Source organism: Melanotaenia boesemani, chromosome 6, assembly GCF_017639745.1.
Source record: "Melanotaenia boesemani isolate fMelBoe1 chromosome 6, fMelBoe1.pri, whole genome shotgun sequence".
Classification (NCBI taxonomy): domain Eukaryota; kingdom Metazoa; phylum Chordata; class Actinopteri; order Atheriniformes; family Melanotaeniidae; genus Melanotaenia; species Melanotaenia boesemani.
Genome location: NC_055687.1, coordinates 15243168 through 15262422, shown reverse-complemented (window position 1 = coordinate 15262422; position 19255 = coordinate 15243168). Strand labels below are relative to the sequence as shown.

Sequence of the window (19255 nt, the reverse complement as noted above, 5' to 3'; positions counted from 1 at the left end):
AGTAAGAAATCTGTATCAAATATTAAAACTATATTAAATGTAAAAAATATTGCATAAAAATAATGTTGTTTGTGTCATTATTTGCCCATTCACACAATGTATTCATGGCCACATTAAAAGGGAACTATTGACATACAGAATATTATAAATGATAATGAAACCACAAATAATCTAGTCATTTTAAGGTTGCAAGTAACAGTTTTCATCCGAGGTGTGATTTTCATTTTGTCTAGTTTTTTTGCTTTCTGGATCAATGGCGTCATCTTCGTCCGTTTCCAGTCTGCTCCCTGTTCTTATCGCCCTGCGTAGCTGATTCCAAAACAGTTCTTGGGCCTGCAGGGGATCGGGGCAGTCTGACCCAGGCCACTGCAAATAAGTCTTTTTCAGCATGACTTTCCTCATGCGGTGATAGGATGACAGCTGTCTCTCAGAGATGGGCTCCAGAAACACGAGCAGAAGAACATCTCTGTGTTCATCAAAGAGTCTGTAACTGGCAAGTTGAATTTCCAGAGAGCACCACTCACTTTGTAAGAAGTTCCTGCTCACCACACAAATCGTTTTCCTGCTGCTGTAAACTGCATTGACAATGTTGTCCACAATATCACGACCCAGCTCAAAGTCCCTGTGATGTAGACAGAGTTTGAAAGATGATTCCTTTCCCTCCAGGTTGTGCAGCAAGTGATTCATAACCCAGTCTTCATCAGATGAATTATAGGAGATAAAAGCATCATATTTGCAATTTTCCTCCTCTTCTCTGAGTCTGCTCCAGTGCTCACTAAACCAGGAACGGAACACATAGTAGCCATACTTCATTTTCCAGTAGAGTTTAACATAAAGTAAAGGAATTACTGTAAACAGGATGATCGCAGCTGCAGTGCTGAAGAACATGTACTCTCCTAGATCTATGTAACAAACTCTAGTGTCAAATTTGTAGAATTTATTTTTTATATCCTGTGGGCATGACAAAGTACGGAGATACACCACCTGAACATTTGGATTATGCAATGTATAGTTTTGCAAGAGGCTGTTCTTGCAGGTGCAGCTTAGAGGAATATTACGAATATCAAGGTAGTGGAGTTTAGGTAAACTCTCTAGTGCATCTACAGGAATTCTCTGCATCACATTGTGGTTGAGTTGAAGGATTTGTAACTGTGTAAGATTTCCAAAAACCTCCTTGGAAAAGTTCTGAATGCCCATATTTTCTACAGCCAGTTTAGTCAAATTTCTTAAATTTTTAAAGACTCCAGGCTGTAATTGTACCACTCCAAGACAGCAGTTGTCCAGTGTGAGGAAATGTAAGCCTGTCAGATCATCAAAGGTTTCAGGAGCAAGATAATAGATGTTATTATTAGTGAGATACAAAGATCTCAATGAATGGAGACCACGAAATAAAGTGCGAGGTAAAAAAGCGAGGCCATGCGGCTTCTGCTCATTCAGTTTTAGATCACTGAGTTTGCTGAGGTTCATAAATGGTGAACTGATCTCATCGCTGGTGAAGCTAATCATATTACCTTGTAAATCCAGTACTGTGAGTGTATTTTGGAACACGTGATAGTACGAAGAGTCAATCTTTTTCAGGTTGTTTCCATCTAGATAGAGTTTAGACAGACTTTTTAATCCATCTAGGCCAGATATCTGAATTTGGGAGATCTTATTACCTCCTAGATCCAGTGTTGTTAGATTTTTTAGTTCGCTGAAGGTCCTATTAAATATTACCGAAATTCGGTTGTTGCGCAGATTAAGGATTTGCAGGTTGAAATTATCTTCAAATGTTACATTGAACAAATCTGTCAAAAGGTTATTGTCCAGTCGGAGGGTCTCAAGTTTTTTCAGCCCTTTTAGAGAGCTGCGATGGAGAAAAGCAATATTATTTATGTTGAGTTGCAGTGTCTTGATATTTGGTGTGTGATGAAAGGCGTTAGCACCAACTGAGCGGATGCGATTGTAGCGATAGCTCAGCTTCTCCAGACTGTTGAAATAAACTGTAATTTGTTTTGTACATGATGGGAGCCTGGTGAGAAGATTGTGCTCTGCTGTGAACTTAGTAACTTCTGTTTGTGTTTTGAGAAAGTTCAGGCATCCTACTTCTTTTAGGTCATTGTGGGATAGGTCCAAAGCCCCTTTAATTACTGGACAATAATGTGAGAAGTTTGTTAGGTTTCTAATCCCATTAGCAGCGAGTTGCAAATTTTTAATCGACTTTAGCTTTTCCTTCAACAATATACATAACTCTTTCAACATACTGCCATTTTTTAAGCCAGCACCAGAGAAATCAACATGGCCTGCATTAATGTCGCTCATTTTTAAAAACTCCACTACTTTGACACTTGTTGAGCTCAAATACAGAGATTTTACATTGCTCAGATCCACTCCTTGAAAAGCCAGGGTATTGAGTTTAGAATTGTGAGACACATCCAGCAGCCTGACAAACTTGAAAAGTGACGGTTTACATCCTAATGTATACAGATTATTTCTACAAAGATACAACACAGCGAGGGATTTGGGCAGAGACACATTTGAGTGACTGAGAGAGGTCAAATTATTAGAGCAAAGGTCGAGCACTGTCAGATTCTTTAGATGTGATACAGACTTGACAATCCCTGAGAAATTTGTGAGAAAGTTTTTCCCCATGAGTAAAGTTCCAAGTTTGGGAACAGCAGAGAAAATATCCACGGGGAGTTCCTTTAATTTGTTGTGTGTTAGCGAGAGGAAGGTGAGGTTGCGTAGGTCATTGAACAATGAAGAGCTGAGTTCTGATATGTTGTTTGAGGACAAATTAAGAGACTTTAACTGATGCAAGTATTGAAAAGCCAGCCGATCGATGGTTCTCACTTGGTTTTGGTCTAATCGTAGGTACTGGAGTTGTGATAGATTTGCAAAGCTGTTGCTGGGGATATGCAGTATGGAGTTAAAGGAGATATTGAGACTGAGGACAGATGGCGGCAGGTCATTTATTATTTCGTGCATTTTCTTGCTCCTTCTGTTGATGCATTTGAAACTTTTCCCATAAGGATCTGCAACACAGTTGTCAAAGCTGTAGCCACTGATGAGTTGAACAGCACCAAGAGCAAGTGAAGCTAGTAACAGCTGGTGAGTTAGAGACGCCATTTCTTCTTGATACAGTTCAGAGGAACAGTCCTTTAAAGAGCTTTCATCAGTTCTTTGTTTGCTGTAGTTTATTGCCGTCGAACAAGGTATCAAAGTCTATCAGCAGAGTGGTACAGGAATCTGAGGACAGAGAGTAAAATCAAATATGTCATCTTAAAATGCAAACTCTTTTTAAGTAAAAAAAAAAAAATCTAAATGGCTGAACCCAAAACAGATTTTATATAGTACCACTCCTTACATGCACACACTATTTTACTTGAAAGATTTATTGGTAAAATAACTTAAGAATCTTTTTAAATCATAAATGAAAAACTGATCAGATAAACTATTAAGGAAAAACTGTGATAGAAATATGTGCTCTTCTATTTTATTTATATTCATTTGAGGCATTGTTGCAGAAGAAATACATGTTACAATAAATTTAAACCAAAAATAAGCCAAAATTAAAGTCACTTTACCTTTTGATAAACCTGTAAATGACTAACTGAAACATTTTTATTTCTGTTAGTGTGTCTTACCAAAAGCAAACTGCAGCTGAACCTGTTTCTTGTAAGAGTGTCCAGTAGTAGCATCCACTTATCCTGGGGTGCAGTCGTGTTTGCCAAGAAAGCGGAACTTTGTTATAAAATGAATAAATTCTTCCTCTTTCACAAAGCCCACATATCCCTGTTCTCTCCCTTCATGTTACTCCTCCTCCTTTTCTCAATTGTGTAAGATAAGTGCAGTCCACACAATAGTATTTTAAAATGCTATAAAACTGTTTATAAACAGTAAATAATTTAGAGTTTACTGCAGCAGTATGAAGTGTATTTGGATGGTTAAAATTTGTTGCAGTTTTTAAATATATATATACATATATATATATATATATATATATATATATATATATATATATATATATATATATATATATATATATTCCCAGTATCTCTCTGACATTTCAGCCCAAGAGTCTTGAAAAAAGTAAAATGTAAAATCTGTCTTGTGACAATGAAACATCACCTGTCAGTAATGATATCTTTACTTTACTCATTTTTTTTTTACGATCATGTCTGTTGAGGTAAAGTGTTATCATATCTGAAGTTGAATTATTTTGTCTCAGTTTCTTACCTGCTCCCATGAACGCTGTTAGTCTCATTTCATCTTTTGGGGGGCCTTTGCTGTACTGTGAAACTCACTTAATGTGCGTACATGGTGTAAGAAAATGCTTAATCAAAAAGAGGAAGATGGCAGCTACCCATGCTTTTTCCATATTCCCTTCCAGCTAATGACATTTAACACCATAACACCACAGCATGAAAAGAAAAGACAAAACACAACATGTCCTGTTGGTTTAATTGAAATACTGTTTCTTGTATGAGTATAAGTAAAACACATACACAAAACATCATTTAACAGAATATTTAACATATAAATGAAATGCATTATTGAATTATGTTGTATGAATAAAATCATTATTTAAGGGATTATTGCATTCTAACAAAAATAATGTGTTTCAACTCTGCTCTGTCATTAAAATACTGGTACAAAGGGAGAGGTCAGTGTTGTTTTTACAGTCACTGTTCACTTCTCCTTTCTGTACCACTTTCATGCATAAAATCTAATTCAAAACAGTGAGTTGCTTTTTAACTTATCATGACAGATTTTACTGGTTCCAGCCTATAACATAGATGCAATGTATAATAACAGCATGCAGTATTATCGCTAAGCAAAATGCAACCTAAAGCCAATTATTAGGCAGCCCGTAGCGACTGAAATTTACAAACAAGCTACTGAAATAGTATCTAGACCAAAAAAAATTTCAAATATCTTGCAGTGTAATTTGAAAATTAGTCTGCGCCATATCCGTTCACCCCCTCATCTTCTGCTCTCTTGCCATTTGGCACAGACCGCATGCAGGAAGACAAACCATGATTACCCAGTCATCGCACACTGAGCCCTGGGGGATAAAAGTACAGTAATCTTCAACAACTTTCAACATACACTTATTTGGAATGACTCACTTCCTTTTTTCCAACTTAGTTTTACTTGAGCTTATATGTTCCATCCAGTGTTTGGACAGTTTAACCATACTTACACTGATGTTATATTTGCTGCGGATGCTTGTCCTCAAAGCGATCGAGACACCTGGAAGGAAAGGCAGGCAGCAGCACTCCCCGCTGTCTTGAGCCACCTTGCAGCCCAGGATACAAGGAATAAATGTTCCACAAAGACCTGAGAGTCAGAGATGTATTCAATTAATTAGAATTCATACAGTATTACACTAATAGAAAAACATCAGCTTGTTTCCACAAACCCATGTAAACACATACAAATGCCACAGTCATCACAGCAGTCGCACACATCTGTACTCCAATCTGACAGTCCAGAGGACACAGTGTACTGTGTGACCACTACAGGCTGCGAGTTGACCACATTTGACTGAAATGCCATGGCTGGAAGCATAAAAAAGGGAACATTAAAATAAGTCACAATGCTATTAAACATGAAAACTCCCAGTTTACGTAATATGTGGTTTGATTTTTCTATCCGTATTTTTTTTCATCCCTCTATATATTCAAGCTCCCTAATAACAAACATTCATGTCCAGTATTATCCAAGCTTGTGCAGGTCTTTATTGCAACCCAACAAAGTTCATTATAATTCACTAATACCACAGCACCAACCAGTTTAAGAGACATTGAAAAATAATATAAGTTCCATGTAACACAACTGGATATCCTTGGTTTGAAGAAGCCAACGTTCAACTGTTACCTCCTTAGACTAGTGTATATGTCCTGAAAGTGTAGTCTGAGTTGAAGATGACCACGGTCTAAATCCACACAGAGAAAGGAAAAGGCATGTTCACAGTTTTTATACCTACTGTGACAGAGGCTGGAGTCGAATTTCTATACTGATATCACATGGCAAACAATTTACCATTTTGGGCAGGCGCAAACATTATGTAAAGAAAAAAACTGTTTAGTTTTGGGGCGTTTTATGCCTGAGACAAAAGCTGTACATACTGTGATGCAGTTTTTATCAGTACAGAGTCATTCAAGAACAAAGCCAGTACGTAGTGTGTATTTATATTCTAGCATCTTTGGCGAGGAGTGGTGTGTGTACATAGTGAGGGCCCAGCTGTGTGCTTAACAAAACAGTAAAAAATGAGTTGTGACACTAAGCACACATCAGTGAAAAGGGTTTGTGCGCTCACGTCAAAATACATCTTTTTACATTGTGGCATGAATATGGAAAGTGCATATTGTATACACACATGGATCTCAAACTCCCAGGAAAACTCAACACATGAATCCTGGAGTCTGTGGAAGACAAGAGGCTCACAAACTATTGATAACACAGTTTTATTCCTTAAAGGTTCCACAATAGCTGTGGACTCATCTTGGGTTCAAATGTACATCTAAGAAAAAAAATACCAAATTAAATCATTCAAAAGTGTAATAATTGAAAGCAATCTGTCTAGATGTAAACTATAGTTCAAGTAAAAGTAAATGCTTATGATTTCAAATACATGCAAACTATTTTTAAGTTCTATTTAAAAGATATGACAGAGATGTACACCTTTCTGAGGTAGAATAGAAACATAATTCACATTTGCTAATACACAACACACACACACAACCAAAAGGAAAAAAATCCACTTAAATGACAGATTTCAGAGTGAACTATGTTATTTTCTTAACTGGCATTAACAAATTATATTTACTGCATACTGTATTTCAGCCAGTTCAGACTCTTTGTTCCCTGCCACGCCGAACTCAAATAAGAGGAACAAAGCTGCGTATAGAGCTGCTTGTGTGGAAAGCTGTAAGCAAAGAGAATAGAATAGAATATAGAATAAAATAGAAATACTTTATTAATTCCTTTGGAGAGCCCTCAGGGAAATTTGGGTACCAGCAGCAATAGAACACCAACAATAAAGCAGGACAAGCACAAGACACAATATATACAGGTACAAAGCAAAACAGAGGCAAATAGAATGCAATAAATATAACAATAATAACAATAAGATAAGTTAAATAAAACAATATAAACAAGCATTGCACACAGTAGAGGTGGTACAGATTCCCAGTTCACTATTGCACGTATAAGTTATAGCAACTGTTTGTATGGGTTATTGTTCATGTGTTGTATCAGGCGGACTGCACACCTCCCTCTCCCCCCTCCTTCTCCCTCTCCTGCCTAATGCAGAGTTGTACAGTTTGATGGCTCGGGGGACAAAGGAGTCTCTGAGCTGGTTGGTCCTACTCTTGGGGAGGAGCAGCCTGTTACTGGTCAGGCTTCTCTGTGCACTGATGACAGTGTGCAGAGGGTGACTGGCATCATTCACAATAGCCAGTAGTTTTTTTAGTGTTTTCCTCTCTGCCATTGTCACCAGGGAGTCCAGCTTCATGCCAACCACAGAGCCCGCCCGCCTGATGAGTTTTTCCAGCCTGTTAGCACACCTTTTTGTCATGTTACCCCCCAGCAGACAACAGCATAAAAAAGCGTACTAGCCACCACTGACTGATAGAACATCCACAGGAGTTTCCTGCAGATGTTAAAAGATCTCAGTCTTCGCAGGAAGTACAGACGGCCTTGGCCCTTCTTGTACAGGTGATTTGTACAGCATGTCCAGTCCAGCTTGTTATCCAGCCACAACCCGAGGTACCTGTAGTTGTCTACAATCTCCACCTTGTCGTCCCTGATGGTCACTGGACGTGGTTGTGGGCTGAACTTCCTGAAGTCAATAACCAGCTCCTTAGTCTTTGAGGTGTTAAGCTGGAGATGGTTCATCTGACTCCAGGTAACAAAGTACAATCCCAATGAAAGATTCATGTTAAAATAAAAACACTTGAAGAAAACATGAATCATTTAAAGATAATTATTTTAATCTTAGTCTTTAGCCATCAAATCATATACAGAATGTATTAATCTTAGACAAGCTCTGGATGCTATGAAACAGCTTACAGATGCTAAAATCAAATACCAGCTATTATGACTCAGGCCTTGAATACTGCAACGTCAGTGTGTTTCTATCACACAGCATGTCCACCAGGAAGCAGTGTCAAGTTTATTTATTGTTTTTTAAATGTCCTGCTCACTGTGGGATGTTTTATTTTATTTCTCTCCCCAGTCATGGAGAAATGTTTGAGTTTTAAATAACACATTCATGGAGATACTGAATAAATAGGCAGTCAGGAGGGTAAAGGTGATCCTCAGTGCCTATCAGAAGAGCCTGGACAAACAGTTTAAAGATGTTTACAACTTTCATATCATCCATTTGCAGTTTGCATAGCAGTAACTTTCAAATAAGGAAACAGATCTGTGAAGTTGGGCAACAACATAATTTACCAGAAAACTTGCATACACAACCTCTCAGATATAATCACAATATTCATTTCCTGACAGATTCAATGCACTGGTTGTTTTTAGAAAAGGAATGATAACGCCCATGCGCTCACAGTCCAGTTTGTGGCTCATCTCTGTTCGCTAACCCTGCAGTCTGCATGTGGTTGTCTGCCACCATGTTTCCTGTGCAGAATTTGTGCATTTAATTTAAAACCAAAACACTTGTAATTTGAGAAGTGGAAATATAATATTGAGAAACTTATATTGAGTTTTACTTTGACTAATGTTGATTTTAATCTGTGCACTTATCTCACATCACTTTTATTCTCATCACATAAAATCTATAACACAAGATTATGATTATTATCTTTATTATCAGAATAGAAGGGATTTAAATATATTCTATTTTACTATAAAAGGCCATGTTGCAGTGAGTAAAGACTATTACATTTTCCCCTGGCACCTTTTTTTCCGTTTTACCACACAGATAAATGAATTACTTCATATCCTGTTATGTTATTCTTAGACATAGCTAATTATATGTGGTGTCCTGTTTGTCTTGCATCTCTTCATTTGATTACATCCTGCTTTGAAGGGTAAGTCTTAACCTCTTAAAAATGGCTTATTTAATCCGCCAGATTATTTCAGAAGTTCATTAAATAATAATCAAATAATAAATGAAGTGGTGTTGCTTTTTTCTTTTTTCACTTTACTTTTATTTCTACTTTACTACAGTTGTTGCAGCGTTGGCTATAGAATTAGGAAAACAACAACAAAAGAAATAATATATTCAGTCTGAAATTCCTGCAACTCCAGCAGTTTCACTTCTCTAGTTGTGAAAGATTTTCACCAGAACCAGTTTCTGTTTGTGGACTAATCCACCAATTTTCACTTTTAACAGCAATCTGCAAGCAGCTTAAATGTTACAGAAAAATTAGTAAAATCTTCAGTGTGTTCTGGTGCAACATCTTAAAAATAGTGTGTGTGTTTTTTTTCCATCTGCAGTTCCACTCATACACTGTCTGGCTGAAGTTTATAGGTGAGCAAAGACTTGTTATAAAAATATGTCACAACTTCCCTGCAACAGTCATCCATTCCCACTATAGTTTTTTTGTGCATCTGTCTAAAGTGTGCAAAGATTCAGTTCCTGAAATTTTTACTTCTTCTTTCGGATTCTCCATCATCTGGACAAGTGTGGCAAAGATATAGTATGAAAAAGGATGTTTAGTTGAAGTGTGTGCTCTCTTTACTATTGAAGGGTTTCAGTTGTTCTGCTGTCTCTTTCTACTCTGCAAATATAGATCTACCCATGGCTACACATAACAGCTCGGTGAGTTAACATTTCTATAAGCTTTTATGTGCATCATCAGCTTCCAAAAAAAACACGAGAATGATTAATTTTATCATGTGCCTCGAAGATTTAAAAAAAGTATTTTTCATTTCATAACTGTAATTTCTTTCTAAGTTATTTTCTGAGGCAAGTAAACTTCCCTCCACCAATTTTAGTTATAATTTCACCTTGTAAGATCTCACTGTAAAGTAATTAGATAAGAGCTCAAAGAAATAAGAAATATGGAAACCCATTAGTAAAGCAGGTCATCTTCTTCAAATATGAGAATGAGATTTGGTTTTCTCTTATCAGCAGGACGATTATGATTATTATGACTACACCACTGGTATAACTGGGAATATTGCAGCCCCATGTTTCCAGGACAACATCTACGCCTTTGGACAGAAGTACTCCCCTGTTGTGTACAGTCTGGTGTTCATCCTGGCTGTTTTGGGCAACATCCTGGTGCTGTGTGTGATTAGACGCTACAGAAACTCTAAGAGTGGTGGAGCCTGCGCCTTCTCTCTGACAGATACCTTCCTGCTCCACCTGGCTATCTCTGACCTCCTGCTGGCCTTCACTCTCCCCTTATTTGCAGTGCAGTGGGCACACAGGTGGGTGTTCGGTTTGGCTGCTTGCAAGATTTCCGGTGCCCTCTTTTCCATGAATCGCTACAGTGGCATCCTTTTCCTGGCCTGCATCAGCTTTGACCGATACTTAGCCATTGTTCATGCTGTCAGCTCAGGCTGGAAACGCAACACCTGCCATGCACAGCTTGCATGCGCCATCATCTGGGTGATATGCCTTGGTTTGAGTGCAGTGGACATTACCTTCATGCAAGTAGAGGAGATAAACACCATTGGTCACCAGAAGGCAGCCTTGTGCATGGTGTGGTTTACAGAGAATACCACACAGTGGCAGGTGGGGCTGCAAATGGTCAGTATAATTCTGGGCTTTGGGCTCCCCCTGTTGATCATGCTCTACTGCTACATCCAGATCTTCAGGTCTCTGTGCAATGCCTCTCGTCGCCAAAAGCGCAAGTCTCTCCGGCTCATCATCACATTAGTGTCCATGTTTGTCGTTTGCTGGGCCCCATACAACTGCTTCAAGCTGGCAGACAGTCTGCAGAGGCTGGGTGTGGTAGTTGGAAGCTGCCAGTTTCTCCATGTGGTGGACATTGGTACTTTGGTCACAGAGAGTGTGGGGCTTTCTCACTGTGCCCTGAACCCTCTGCTGTATGGATTTGTTGGGGTGAAGTTCAGGAGGGAGCTTGTCAGAATGTGTAAGGGGGTGCTGGGACAGAGAGGCTGGCTGGGGATGACGGAGTGGAAGGAGAGGAGGCAGAGAAAATCCACAGGCTCATTTTCTGCAGACAGTGAAAACACTTCTTACTCCGTCATGGTGTGATAACTATTAGAGATCAGGAGATAAACTGTGGTTTTATGGTTAAAAGGTATTAAGGATTAGCAAAATTTAAATAAGAATTTAAACATGTTCTCAGAACTTAAGATTTCTACTTGTGTGTCTTAACATTGGTGCTTTATGATTTATTGGTGATATATTGCAGCTTATGCTATTTTTTTTTTTTTTTTTTTTTTTAACTATGTAGTACAATCATTTAGGGAGGGTGGAGAAAATCAAATGTAACTCCACATGCCACACCACTCAGAGAACTGTGGATTTTTTTTGTCTTTTTGTTTTCAATATTACATTTATGTGTGTGTTCAGGGGTCGGTGTTGTGAAATGTCTATATTTCTTCATACCGCTAAAAAGCTTATTCAGCAATTTGCAAGTAGACTGAGGCCTTGGTAATCAAACATATCTTACAAAGGTATGCTTGGGTGAATTTTCTTCACAGATATTTTGTATAGAAGCTATTATTCTTACTTATTCTTTCACTCATATGTTACAATTGTTCTGTGTACCACAAAAAAATTAAAAGAACATGACTCCCTTTGTCTTTTGTATGTAGTAATTAAAAAGAATCACACTGTGATTTACAAAGCATTTTATAATAAATATTTTGTAAATAAATACAAGGTGTTGTGTTTATTGTGCATTAACTTGCACTTTAGTGTTCTCCAGCTTGCTCTTAGCAGCTTAAATTGTGCATAAAATGTTGCTCCCAAGTGCACTAACAGACTTCACTGTTAAAGCAAATACTGAGACTATGTATATAAATAAAGAGGAAAAATAGCAACAAATGGCAATTGATTAAAAGTACAATTAATCCAGTTAATTCAACACTGTTAATGCTGGACCTAATTTCAACTATGCATTCACAGCTGCATTCACCAAGCGCATACTGTATATATCACACACACACACACACACACATACACTACCGTTCAAAAGTTTGGGGTCACTTTGCCATGGGATTCAATAGGGAAGTGACCCCAAACTTTTGAACGGTAGTATATAGATAGATAGATAGATAGATAGATAGATAGATAGATAGATAGATAGATAGATAGATAATGTACTTTTTGCACTAAAAAAAAATATAGGTTATTATCATATACAGTCTATGGTTATTATGCTATTATTGTACAGGTCAGGTCCACTTGAGTTAAAATTGTGTTGTATGTGGCCCTTGAACAAATGGATAATTTTATTTGTCTGTCCAAACTGTTAACAGTTTATGAACAGAATGTGAAAGTCAAAATACAACCAGATGTGGCAACTGTTATTTTATTATTATTATTTGACAATAATAATGAAGGCACACTGATTGAACTTCTGATTTGGATCAAACCAAGTCTCTATATAAAATGTTTGCAGCAGTGATTACAGGCACCCAATACAAAAACATCCTCAGTAGACGATTGATGAAAAAATATAACTATCTTATTAAATTTTGCTTTACTTTTTCCATGAGATGAGCACTTTGGTTGTAATAATAAGCTATTTATTTCCTAACCTAACATCTAGATTTTTTCAGTCTTATTTACGTGTGCTTGCTTATATGAAGATAATATAACAAAAAGAGAACTGTTTCTTTTTTATGTATTTATCTCATCAGACAAGTTGAGTTCGGGTCTTTCTTGTCCGCAGAAATAATAGCTCCCTCTAGTGGACATCCACTCTTCGTGCAGCACATTGTCTGCTTTGTGTCCTTCGCTTCTATTTAGCGCGTGCCATCCGAGGAACAGAAAGTGGTAAAGCGGAAGTAAACAGAGTTGACTTTCAAATCAAGTTTTCATTCTCACGAATAATTGCTTAGACTGTTAAATTTGTGCAGTTTCAGCAAATTCTACTTACTTAATCCTAAACCAGACAGTTTCCGTATTTTAATTTCCTCTTTGTCGATCAGTATTAATAGTTGTTAGCTAAATTCTATTATATACTTTTATTTTGACAACGTACTTTTCCGGCAGCTTCGTATTTCGTTTCAATTGGCACAATTGGCAGAAATGGCAACGCGTCTCGGCTGAAACTCGATTAATCAAAACAACCGCGTTAAAGGACTTTAGTGTGTTCAACATCCCCGTGTGAGAAACTTTAAAACCGTAATCTGCACGCAGAGTGCGTCATAGACGTAAAACTCCCTGCTGGTTGCGCAGCTTCTCCTCTTTTTTTTCATTAGTGTGCTCTGATATTGTGCTTTTGTTGTTTGTCCGGATCCACCTTTAGCCTTGTTCAATATGCGATTCGTTTCTAATGACAAATGTGCGAGCTCTGAAGTTTAATCTATAAAAAGCTTTCATGCGTTTTCCGCTGGACTTGAAGAACTTTTGACAGCTGCAGGAGGTCTGATCTGACCTCCCTTCAAAAAAGGACGACGGCATGGCCTGGTTGGTGCGTGATTAGTGTCATCGGTCCACTGAGAGGTTATTGTCCTCAGATTCTGCAGCTAAAACCCGTCCCGAGAAGTAGGTAAGAGATTATATATTTGCAAATGTCTCCACATCGTTTTTTCTTCTTAGTACTGTTGCACTCTACTTTCCGAAACTACACCCTGATGTAGAGGTTGTTATGAAACCTACCTACTCGAGAAAGCTTGCTGAAAACGTGCTTTATCTCTCCATCTAACGGCATCTTTGTTTTTCTTGAACCCTTGTTGAACTTTTAACAAGATTAAATAGTAACTTAACAGCCCATAGATTTTAACTATTCGTTTTTGTGTATGTGCATGACTAAGGGGAACCTTGCTTTCCGTTTGCCGACTCCTCAGTTACCTCATCAAGTGACAGAGCACCATGTGAGCTATTTCTCAGTGTGAATATGTTTAACACCCCCCAGCTGGACTTTCCAGAGGGAGATTTTAAAAATTGATCTCACCATCACCCAGTTGTTGATGCACAGACAAGAGTGAGGTGTATCTGAGGCTTTCTTTTAAGACGTTGCTGTATTTTTTAAAAGTGTCTTTGTTTGTGTATCTCCACTCCAGTTGAAGATGGGTGTGACCCTGGATGGACTGTTTAATCAGAACGACAGCTATGAATATGATGCCAACTATGAGTATAAAGACAATGTTGAGGAGACGGGCAGCCAGTCGCTGTGGATCCCGGTTCTGTTCTCTGTGGTGTTCGTTGTAGGCCTGCTGGGGAACGTGCTGGTCCTGGCAGCTTTGGCTCAAAGGAGGCATTTATGGACCATATCAGACACCTTTATTCTCCACCTGGGTGTGACAGACATACTGCTGCTGGTGATGCTGCCTTTCTGGGCTGCACAGACAACTCAACATTGTGGATGGTGCTATGGGATTTTCTGCAAGCTCCTTCCGGCCGTTTTTAATGTAAGTGTTGTGTCGAACATATTCAGACTGAAAATGAAAATGTCATCTACAGCTGCAAGAAAATAGTTTTTTAAGTGATTGTGTTTAAGTGTAGGTTGTTTTTTCCTTTTAAATGAAGACTTTGGACAACTTAGAGATGACATGTGATAAAGATTGGAAGTTTTTGTCTGACTCTAAAGTTTTTTTATATCTTTTCTTTCTAGTTCAACTTCTGTTGTGGAATATTTTTGCTGGTTTGCATCAGTCTGGATCACTATCTGTCCACCAGCCATGCAGTCCGGCTGTACTCCCAGACTGTGCCCAGTTTAGTTCATGTGAGCTGCTTTGCGGTGTGGCTCATCTCCCTGCTTTTCACTATCCCTGACTGGATTTTCATTGGGCATAAGGAAGACCAAGCAGAGACACCACAGTGTAGTCACAACTACCCCGAGTCTAAAATTGACTGGCATCTGTTTTCACGTCTCTTCCACCACATACTTTGTTTTTTGCTCCCTACAGCCACCCTCATCATGTGCTGGTCCTTCATTGTGCTGCAGCACAGCTCTAAAGGCCTTTTCAGGCAGAGGCGCATCATGGTCATCCTGCCTGTGGTGGTGGTGTTCCTTCTCTGCTGGATGCCTTACAACATTACCCTGTTTGTGGACACTTTCCATAACTACTCCAAAGAACGACAGAACAAATCTGGAAATCCTGAAGGTTCATTGAAAAAAGCTCTACTAGTTACCTCAGCTCTGGGCTGCATTCATGCCTGCCTCAGACCTCTGCTGTATCTAATACTTAACGAAAAATTCAGGAAGCAGATACTGAGCCTGCTAAGATGTACTACATTGCAAATCAAGGGCTCGATGTGGGAGTTGGGTGTTGGCGAAGAAGCCCCACATGACCAGGCCCAGTCAGAGGAACTGAGAAGGATGACAGAGGATCATGTCCAGTCAGTGCAGTCACGATGAATGGACAAAAAAACACCAGTTTCTCAGAAGTGACCTAAAGATGCTCCCTGCATGAGGCAAGTTTGGTGTGAACTAATGCAATGTGTTTTCTGAGTGGAGTACTAGAAACTTCGACATGAGAAGTGAATATTAAAAAAAAAAAAACATTTTGCTTGATGTGAAATTGTCAGAGCAATGTCATGGTGATGTGTACTGCTGCATTGTTTCTTCATTTGATATATAGAAATCTTTATTTTTTTATTATTATTTTTGTTATTCTAAATAAAGTAAGCCTATTCCAATATTTTTATACGAAGCCCAGTAACAACCAACACTGCATGTTCAAGCTAGCACCATTATTTTTTACTTTTGCTGTTGATTCTTGTATCAAACAGTAACACACACTTTATAACCTCACTGCTGATAGCATAAAATAAACAGTTTCTCTTTTCATTTCATGTGCCGTGTTTTACTGCTTAGTAAAGGGTGTGTGAGTTCCAAGATTGCACAATGAGCGCCTGCATGTCTGCGTGTGAGCGTTATTGTTAGAAAGGCTTTCTTTTGTCGTTTTAACTTGAGCTTTGTAACATGGGGTGTGCAAAATAGGACACAGGATGACAAACATGTGGTGATGTCATGAGTCAGGTGACAGCTGCACTAAGGCGTGGGAAATAGAAAAAGAAACAAGCCATCTGTTTGCTGCTCTCTGTTTGCTCGTATTTGAAAGAATTGTCTCTTTGTCTTCTAAAAAAAAAAAAAAGTGTTTTTTACTTTGAATACCACTCTTCAGGTTGTGGCCTGTTTCATTTATACAAGCTTCAGCACGATAATTTTATCACATGTAAATGTCATTTTCATAATTAGGTGTTCTTTGGCGAGCTTATTATGTTATAATTTCACACATTGAAGAAGGGGAATAAAGGTTCCACCTACATTTTACCTCCCGTTTCCTGAGTTGACGTCTGATGTGGTCTAAGCTGTCATTAACAGAACCAATGCATCACAGTGCTTATCATAAGTGCTGCAAGTCACATCATACCTAGGTGTTATTTCCTGCTTCCTCTTGAGCTTTTCTGTAAAGTGAGGCAAAAATGCAGCCAATCACGCAACAAACCTGTCATGTGGATAAATAAAACCTTTCTGGTGTTGAATTGTGCGTCATTAAAATTACAAGAAAAACACATAGGTTAAAAACAACACCAGTGTATGATGACACTTTTGTGTGAGGAAATTTGTGTTTAGGTTCTTAAATCCACTAAGTACTTGAGTGTAATTTGAAGCCTCCACCTAAAAACATCCTCTTATATTTTCAGTAATGGTTGCAGAACTTTAGGGTCAAACTGAGGAACCCAAGGCTCTTTATCATCATCATCATCATCTTTATTTGTCAGACTCAAGGTCCAAGGTTAGATGAGACACTTGAGAGAATTGAGAAATCCAGGAAGTCCCTTCATCATTAGATGCACATCAACATTTCAGCTGAAGATGGCGGAAACAGCCTCTTAACACTGTGTCATTGATGATAATAATAAAGAATTTGATGTAAAATCTTCTAAACTTACTACAGCAGTAACAACAACAAGTAAAGCACAAGACATGGTAATATATGGTCTCTTCAATCTAATGGCCTACAGGATATGTAGGCCATTAGATTCTCAATGTCTTATGTTTCTTTTCATTTAATTTTATAAGACACTAAACTGCTGAACTGAAATACACATATAGCATTTTTGTGTTTGCATTATCTCTACTTGACTCATTTGATCTGCACCTATCAATAAAATGTCCAAAGGTCATAAATTCAACTCCACAGCAGCCACGTTGACAAGGCTGCTTTCAGTGCACACTATTATTCTGCACTAATCAACAGCTGATTGGACAAAAAGGGAAAAACATTGACTGGTTTTATAAGTGTATTATTTCCAGAATTATGTTTGTCGCCTTTGCATAAGGAAGAGGAAGGGAGGAAGAGTTAACCTGCTTCTTTAGGGCTGAAATGTTTACACTGTCATCACACTGGTTGCTAAGACGATACGTGGCACTGTCACCACCATCCTGCTGTGGTCAAATGTTTGCTCTTCATGTATATCAAAGAACAGAAAGAAGTGTGAGCATGCTGTGTTCATGTGAGTGTATGTGGGTTAATTTAAAGGAAGCTGTCATATTGCCGCTATCACCTTTTTACAATCTATTAATATTTTTCAGACAAACGTGGTTAAGGAAGTGTGTCTCCATTCTGCCACTTTATTTCAGTTTCCTGTCAGGTTCATGCAAATGATTTCCACAGAAATAAGTACATATGGGCTTTCATTTTCCAGTTTTTCTTATGTTATATCCTAGCAATTAAATTATCAAAACATTCCACAGCCATTCCACATAGACAGTACTTAGAAAATTTTGAACCACTTCTCTTCTTTTAAATATGGCCAACAAAATGGGAAATAGTTGCAACAATTTCTTGAAACATGCTATCATAAATGGACATGCAGTATAAAAGGCAAAACCACTGTTTTATACAGTCTGGATTTGGTGTGACCACCTTTAATTCTTTATTACAGCCTGAACCCTCTTCAATAAACTGTCTTTTAATCTGGTTAAGTTGTTTTCAGTAATAGTTCTCCAGGTTTCCTGAAGAAGATTTTAAGGCTCTTCTCTATATTTTTTTCACTGCCTTTTGTTTAATTTTCTGTAAAGATGAACCCACACTGCTTCATGGCAGTCCAAATCCATGCACATTACTGATAAGGCCAGCAGAACTAGATGCATTTTTCAGCTTTATCTTTGCAAGATCTTTTTTTCATATTTCTTAGGAATATTTATATCAGATATTTATCTGTTTTTATTTGTTTATTATTATTTATTTATTTATTAGGCCTGTTTACATTTTTCTAATAACATGCAGCAAACAATACTATGCCAAGTTTTAGGCTAATAGCATTTTGGGAATTACCTTGGTGCAAAAATACTATTCACACCTAAAATAATGTTTTTATTTTTAGTATTTTCTGTAGATATAAGATGCAGGAACAAATTGTGTCTTTAGAAATCAACACATCTTGAATGCTCACCATGGCTGATTCAGCAAAAAGAAGAAAGAAAAGTAAGAACATTTTAGGAAGAAGTGAGAAAAAGAAAGACAAAGTGAGGGAGGAAGAAATAAGAGTGAACATAGGATTAAGGGTTACTAGTTGGAGAGAGCTCAGAAAAGAGACAAGATGCAAGACAAATGCTGAGCTAGCCTTTGCTAGGGGGCACCGAAATGTTAAAATTAGTTTAAGTTCAGTGTTGAAGCCTTAAAGTCCTCGTGTTGTTAGTGTTAGCTAAGATTACATAAAGCAAATAACAGTTTAGATGAAGAAAACAATTCTAACATTTACCTATTAGAAATGGTGGTAAAAACATGTATGATCTGGTGCTGCACGCCGTTAACATTTTAATCGCGCATTAAGTTTTTTCTTTTGTTTGTTTGTTTGTTTGTCTTTTTTGGTTGGCCGCTAGCTTTAAACACAGAAACATGGTGTCCCTGTCTCCCTTTCCTGCTGCAGCGGTGCGTCTGATGTAATCAGGAGAAAGCGGGTTTATTAAAATAAAGAGACGTTGTACATTTCTGGGACATTCTCAGTGAACCTCTTTTACGCATGTACAATAAATGCATCAGCTGTGGGGAAATGATTCCCACGATGAAACAGGGCATTATCTCTCTCATTCCCAAACCTGAAAAAGACTCACTTTTCATCGATAACTGGCGACCTATCTCCCTTCTAACTATTGAGTATAAACTGCTAGCTTCAGTATTTGCAAGTAGACTTAAAAAGGGC

General features: G+C 38.0%; 4 protein-coding genes across 6 annotated transcripts; 2 read left to right on the top strand and 2 right to left on the bottom strand.

The window, feature by feature from the left end:
* Positions 1-46: 46 nt before the first annotated feature.
* Positions 47-3712, bottom strand: tlr21 (toll-like receptor 21). Its single transcript, XM_041987093.1, has 2 exons — positions 3627-3712; positions 47-3228 (listed from the first exon to the last, which is right to left on the bottom strand). Exon 2 carries the CDS (start codon positions 3106-3108, stop codon positions 181-183), a length of 2928 nt encoding a protein of 975 aa, XP_041843027.1. The 5' UTR covers positions 3109-3228; positions 3627-3712; the 3' UTR covers positions 47-180.
* Positions 3713-4426: 714 nt separating this feature from the next.
* cnfn (cornifelin) lies at positions 4427-5928 on the bottom strand. Its single transcript, XM_041987119.1, has 4 exons — positions 5863-5928; positions 5421-5543; positions 5186-5322; positions 4427-5047 (listed from the first exon to the last, which is right to left on the bottom strand). The coding sequence occupies exons 2-4, from the start codon at positions 5539-5541 to the stop codon at positions 4958-4960; spliced, it is 348 nt and encodes a 115-aa protein (XP_041843053.1). The 5' UTR covers positions 5542-5543; positions 5863-5928; the 3' UTR covers positions 4427-4957.
* A 3591-nt stretch (positions 5929-9519) lies between these two features.
* Positions 9520-11814, top strand: cxcr3.2 (chemokine (C-X-C motif) receptor 3, tandem duplicate 2). 2 transcript variants are annotated; one of them, XM_041987106.1, is made up of 2 exons: positions 9520-9769; positions 10085-11814. In XM_041987106.1, exons 1-2 carry the CDS (start codon positions 9749-9751, stop codon positions 11174-11176), a joined length of 1113 nt encoding a protein of 370 aa, XP_041843040.1. In that variant the 5' UTR covers positions 9520-9748; the 3' UTR covers positions 11177-11814. The 2 variants fall into 2 exon arrangements, with proteins under 2 accessions (XP_041843040.1, XP_041843039.1); XM_041987105.1 differs by having other exon boundaries at positions 9617-9769; positions 10082-11813.
* A 1291-nt stretch (positions 11815-13105) lies between these two features.
* On the top strand, positions 13106-15890 carry LOC121641146 (C-X-C chemokine receptor type 3-like). Of its 2 annotated transcripts, none has more exons than XM_041987108.1 (3): positions 13106-13642; positions 14161-14508; positions 14712-15890. In XM_041987108.1, exons 2-3 carry the CDS (start codon positions 14167-14169, stop codon positions 15456-15458), a joined length of 1089 nt encoding a protein of 362 aa, XP_041843042.1. In that variant the 5' UTR covers positions 13106-13642; positions 14161-14166; the 3' UTR covers positions 15459-15890. The 2 variants fall into 2 exon arrangements, with proteins under 2 accessions (XP_041843042.1, XP_041843041.1); XM_041987107.1 differs by having other exon boundaries at positions 13109-13646.
* The last annotated feature ends 3365 nt before the right edge of the window (positions 15891-19255 follow it).

What these genes read in the sequence shown, in the direction of transcription:
- LOC121641146 (XM_041987108.1), top strand. Translation starts at nt 14,167, where the DNA reads ATGGGTGTGACCCTGGATGGACTGTTTAATCAGAACGACAGCTATGAA. An exon ending in TCCTTCCGGCCGTTTTTAAT is followed by an intron (nt 14,509 to 14,711) that starts GTAAGTGTTGTG and finishes TTTTCTTTCTAG; the next exon opens with TTCAACTTCTGTTGTGGAAT.
- tlr21 (XM_041987093.1), bottom strand. Translation starts at nt 3,108, where the DNA reads ATGGCGTCTCTAACTCACCAGCTGTTACTAGCTTCACTTGCTCTTGGT.
- cnfn (XM_041987119.1), bottom strand. Translation starts at nt 5,541, where the DNA reads ATGGCATTTCAGTCAAATGTGGTCAACTCGCAGCCTGTAGTGGTCACA. An exon ending in CTGTGATGACTGTGGCATTT is followed by an intron (nt 5,323 to 5,420) that starts GTATGTGTTTAC and finishes TCTGACTCTCAG; the next exon opens with GTCTTTGTGGAACATTTATT. An exon ending in GCAGCAAATATAACATCAGT is followed by an intron (nt 5,048 to 5,185) that starts GTAAGTATGGTT and finishes TTTATCCCCCAG; the next exon opens with GGCTCAGTGTGCGATGACTG.
- cxcr3.2 (XM_041987105.1), top strand. Translation starts at nt 9,749, where the DNA reads ATGGCTACACATAACAGCTCG. An exon ending in TGGCTACACATAACAGCTCG is followed by an intron (nt 9,770 to 10,081) that starts GTGAGTTAACAT and finishes TTCTCTTATCAG; the next exon opens with CAGGACGATTATGATTATTA.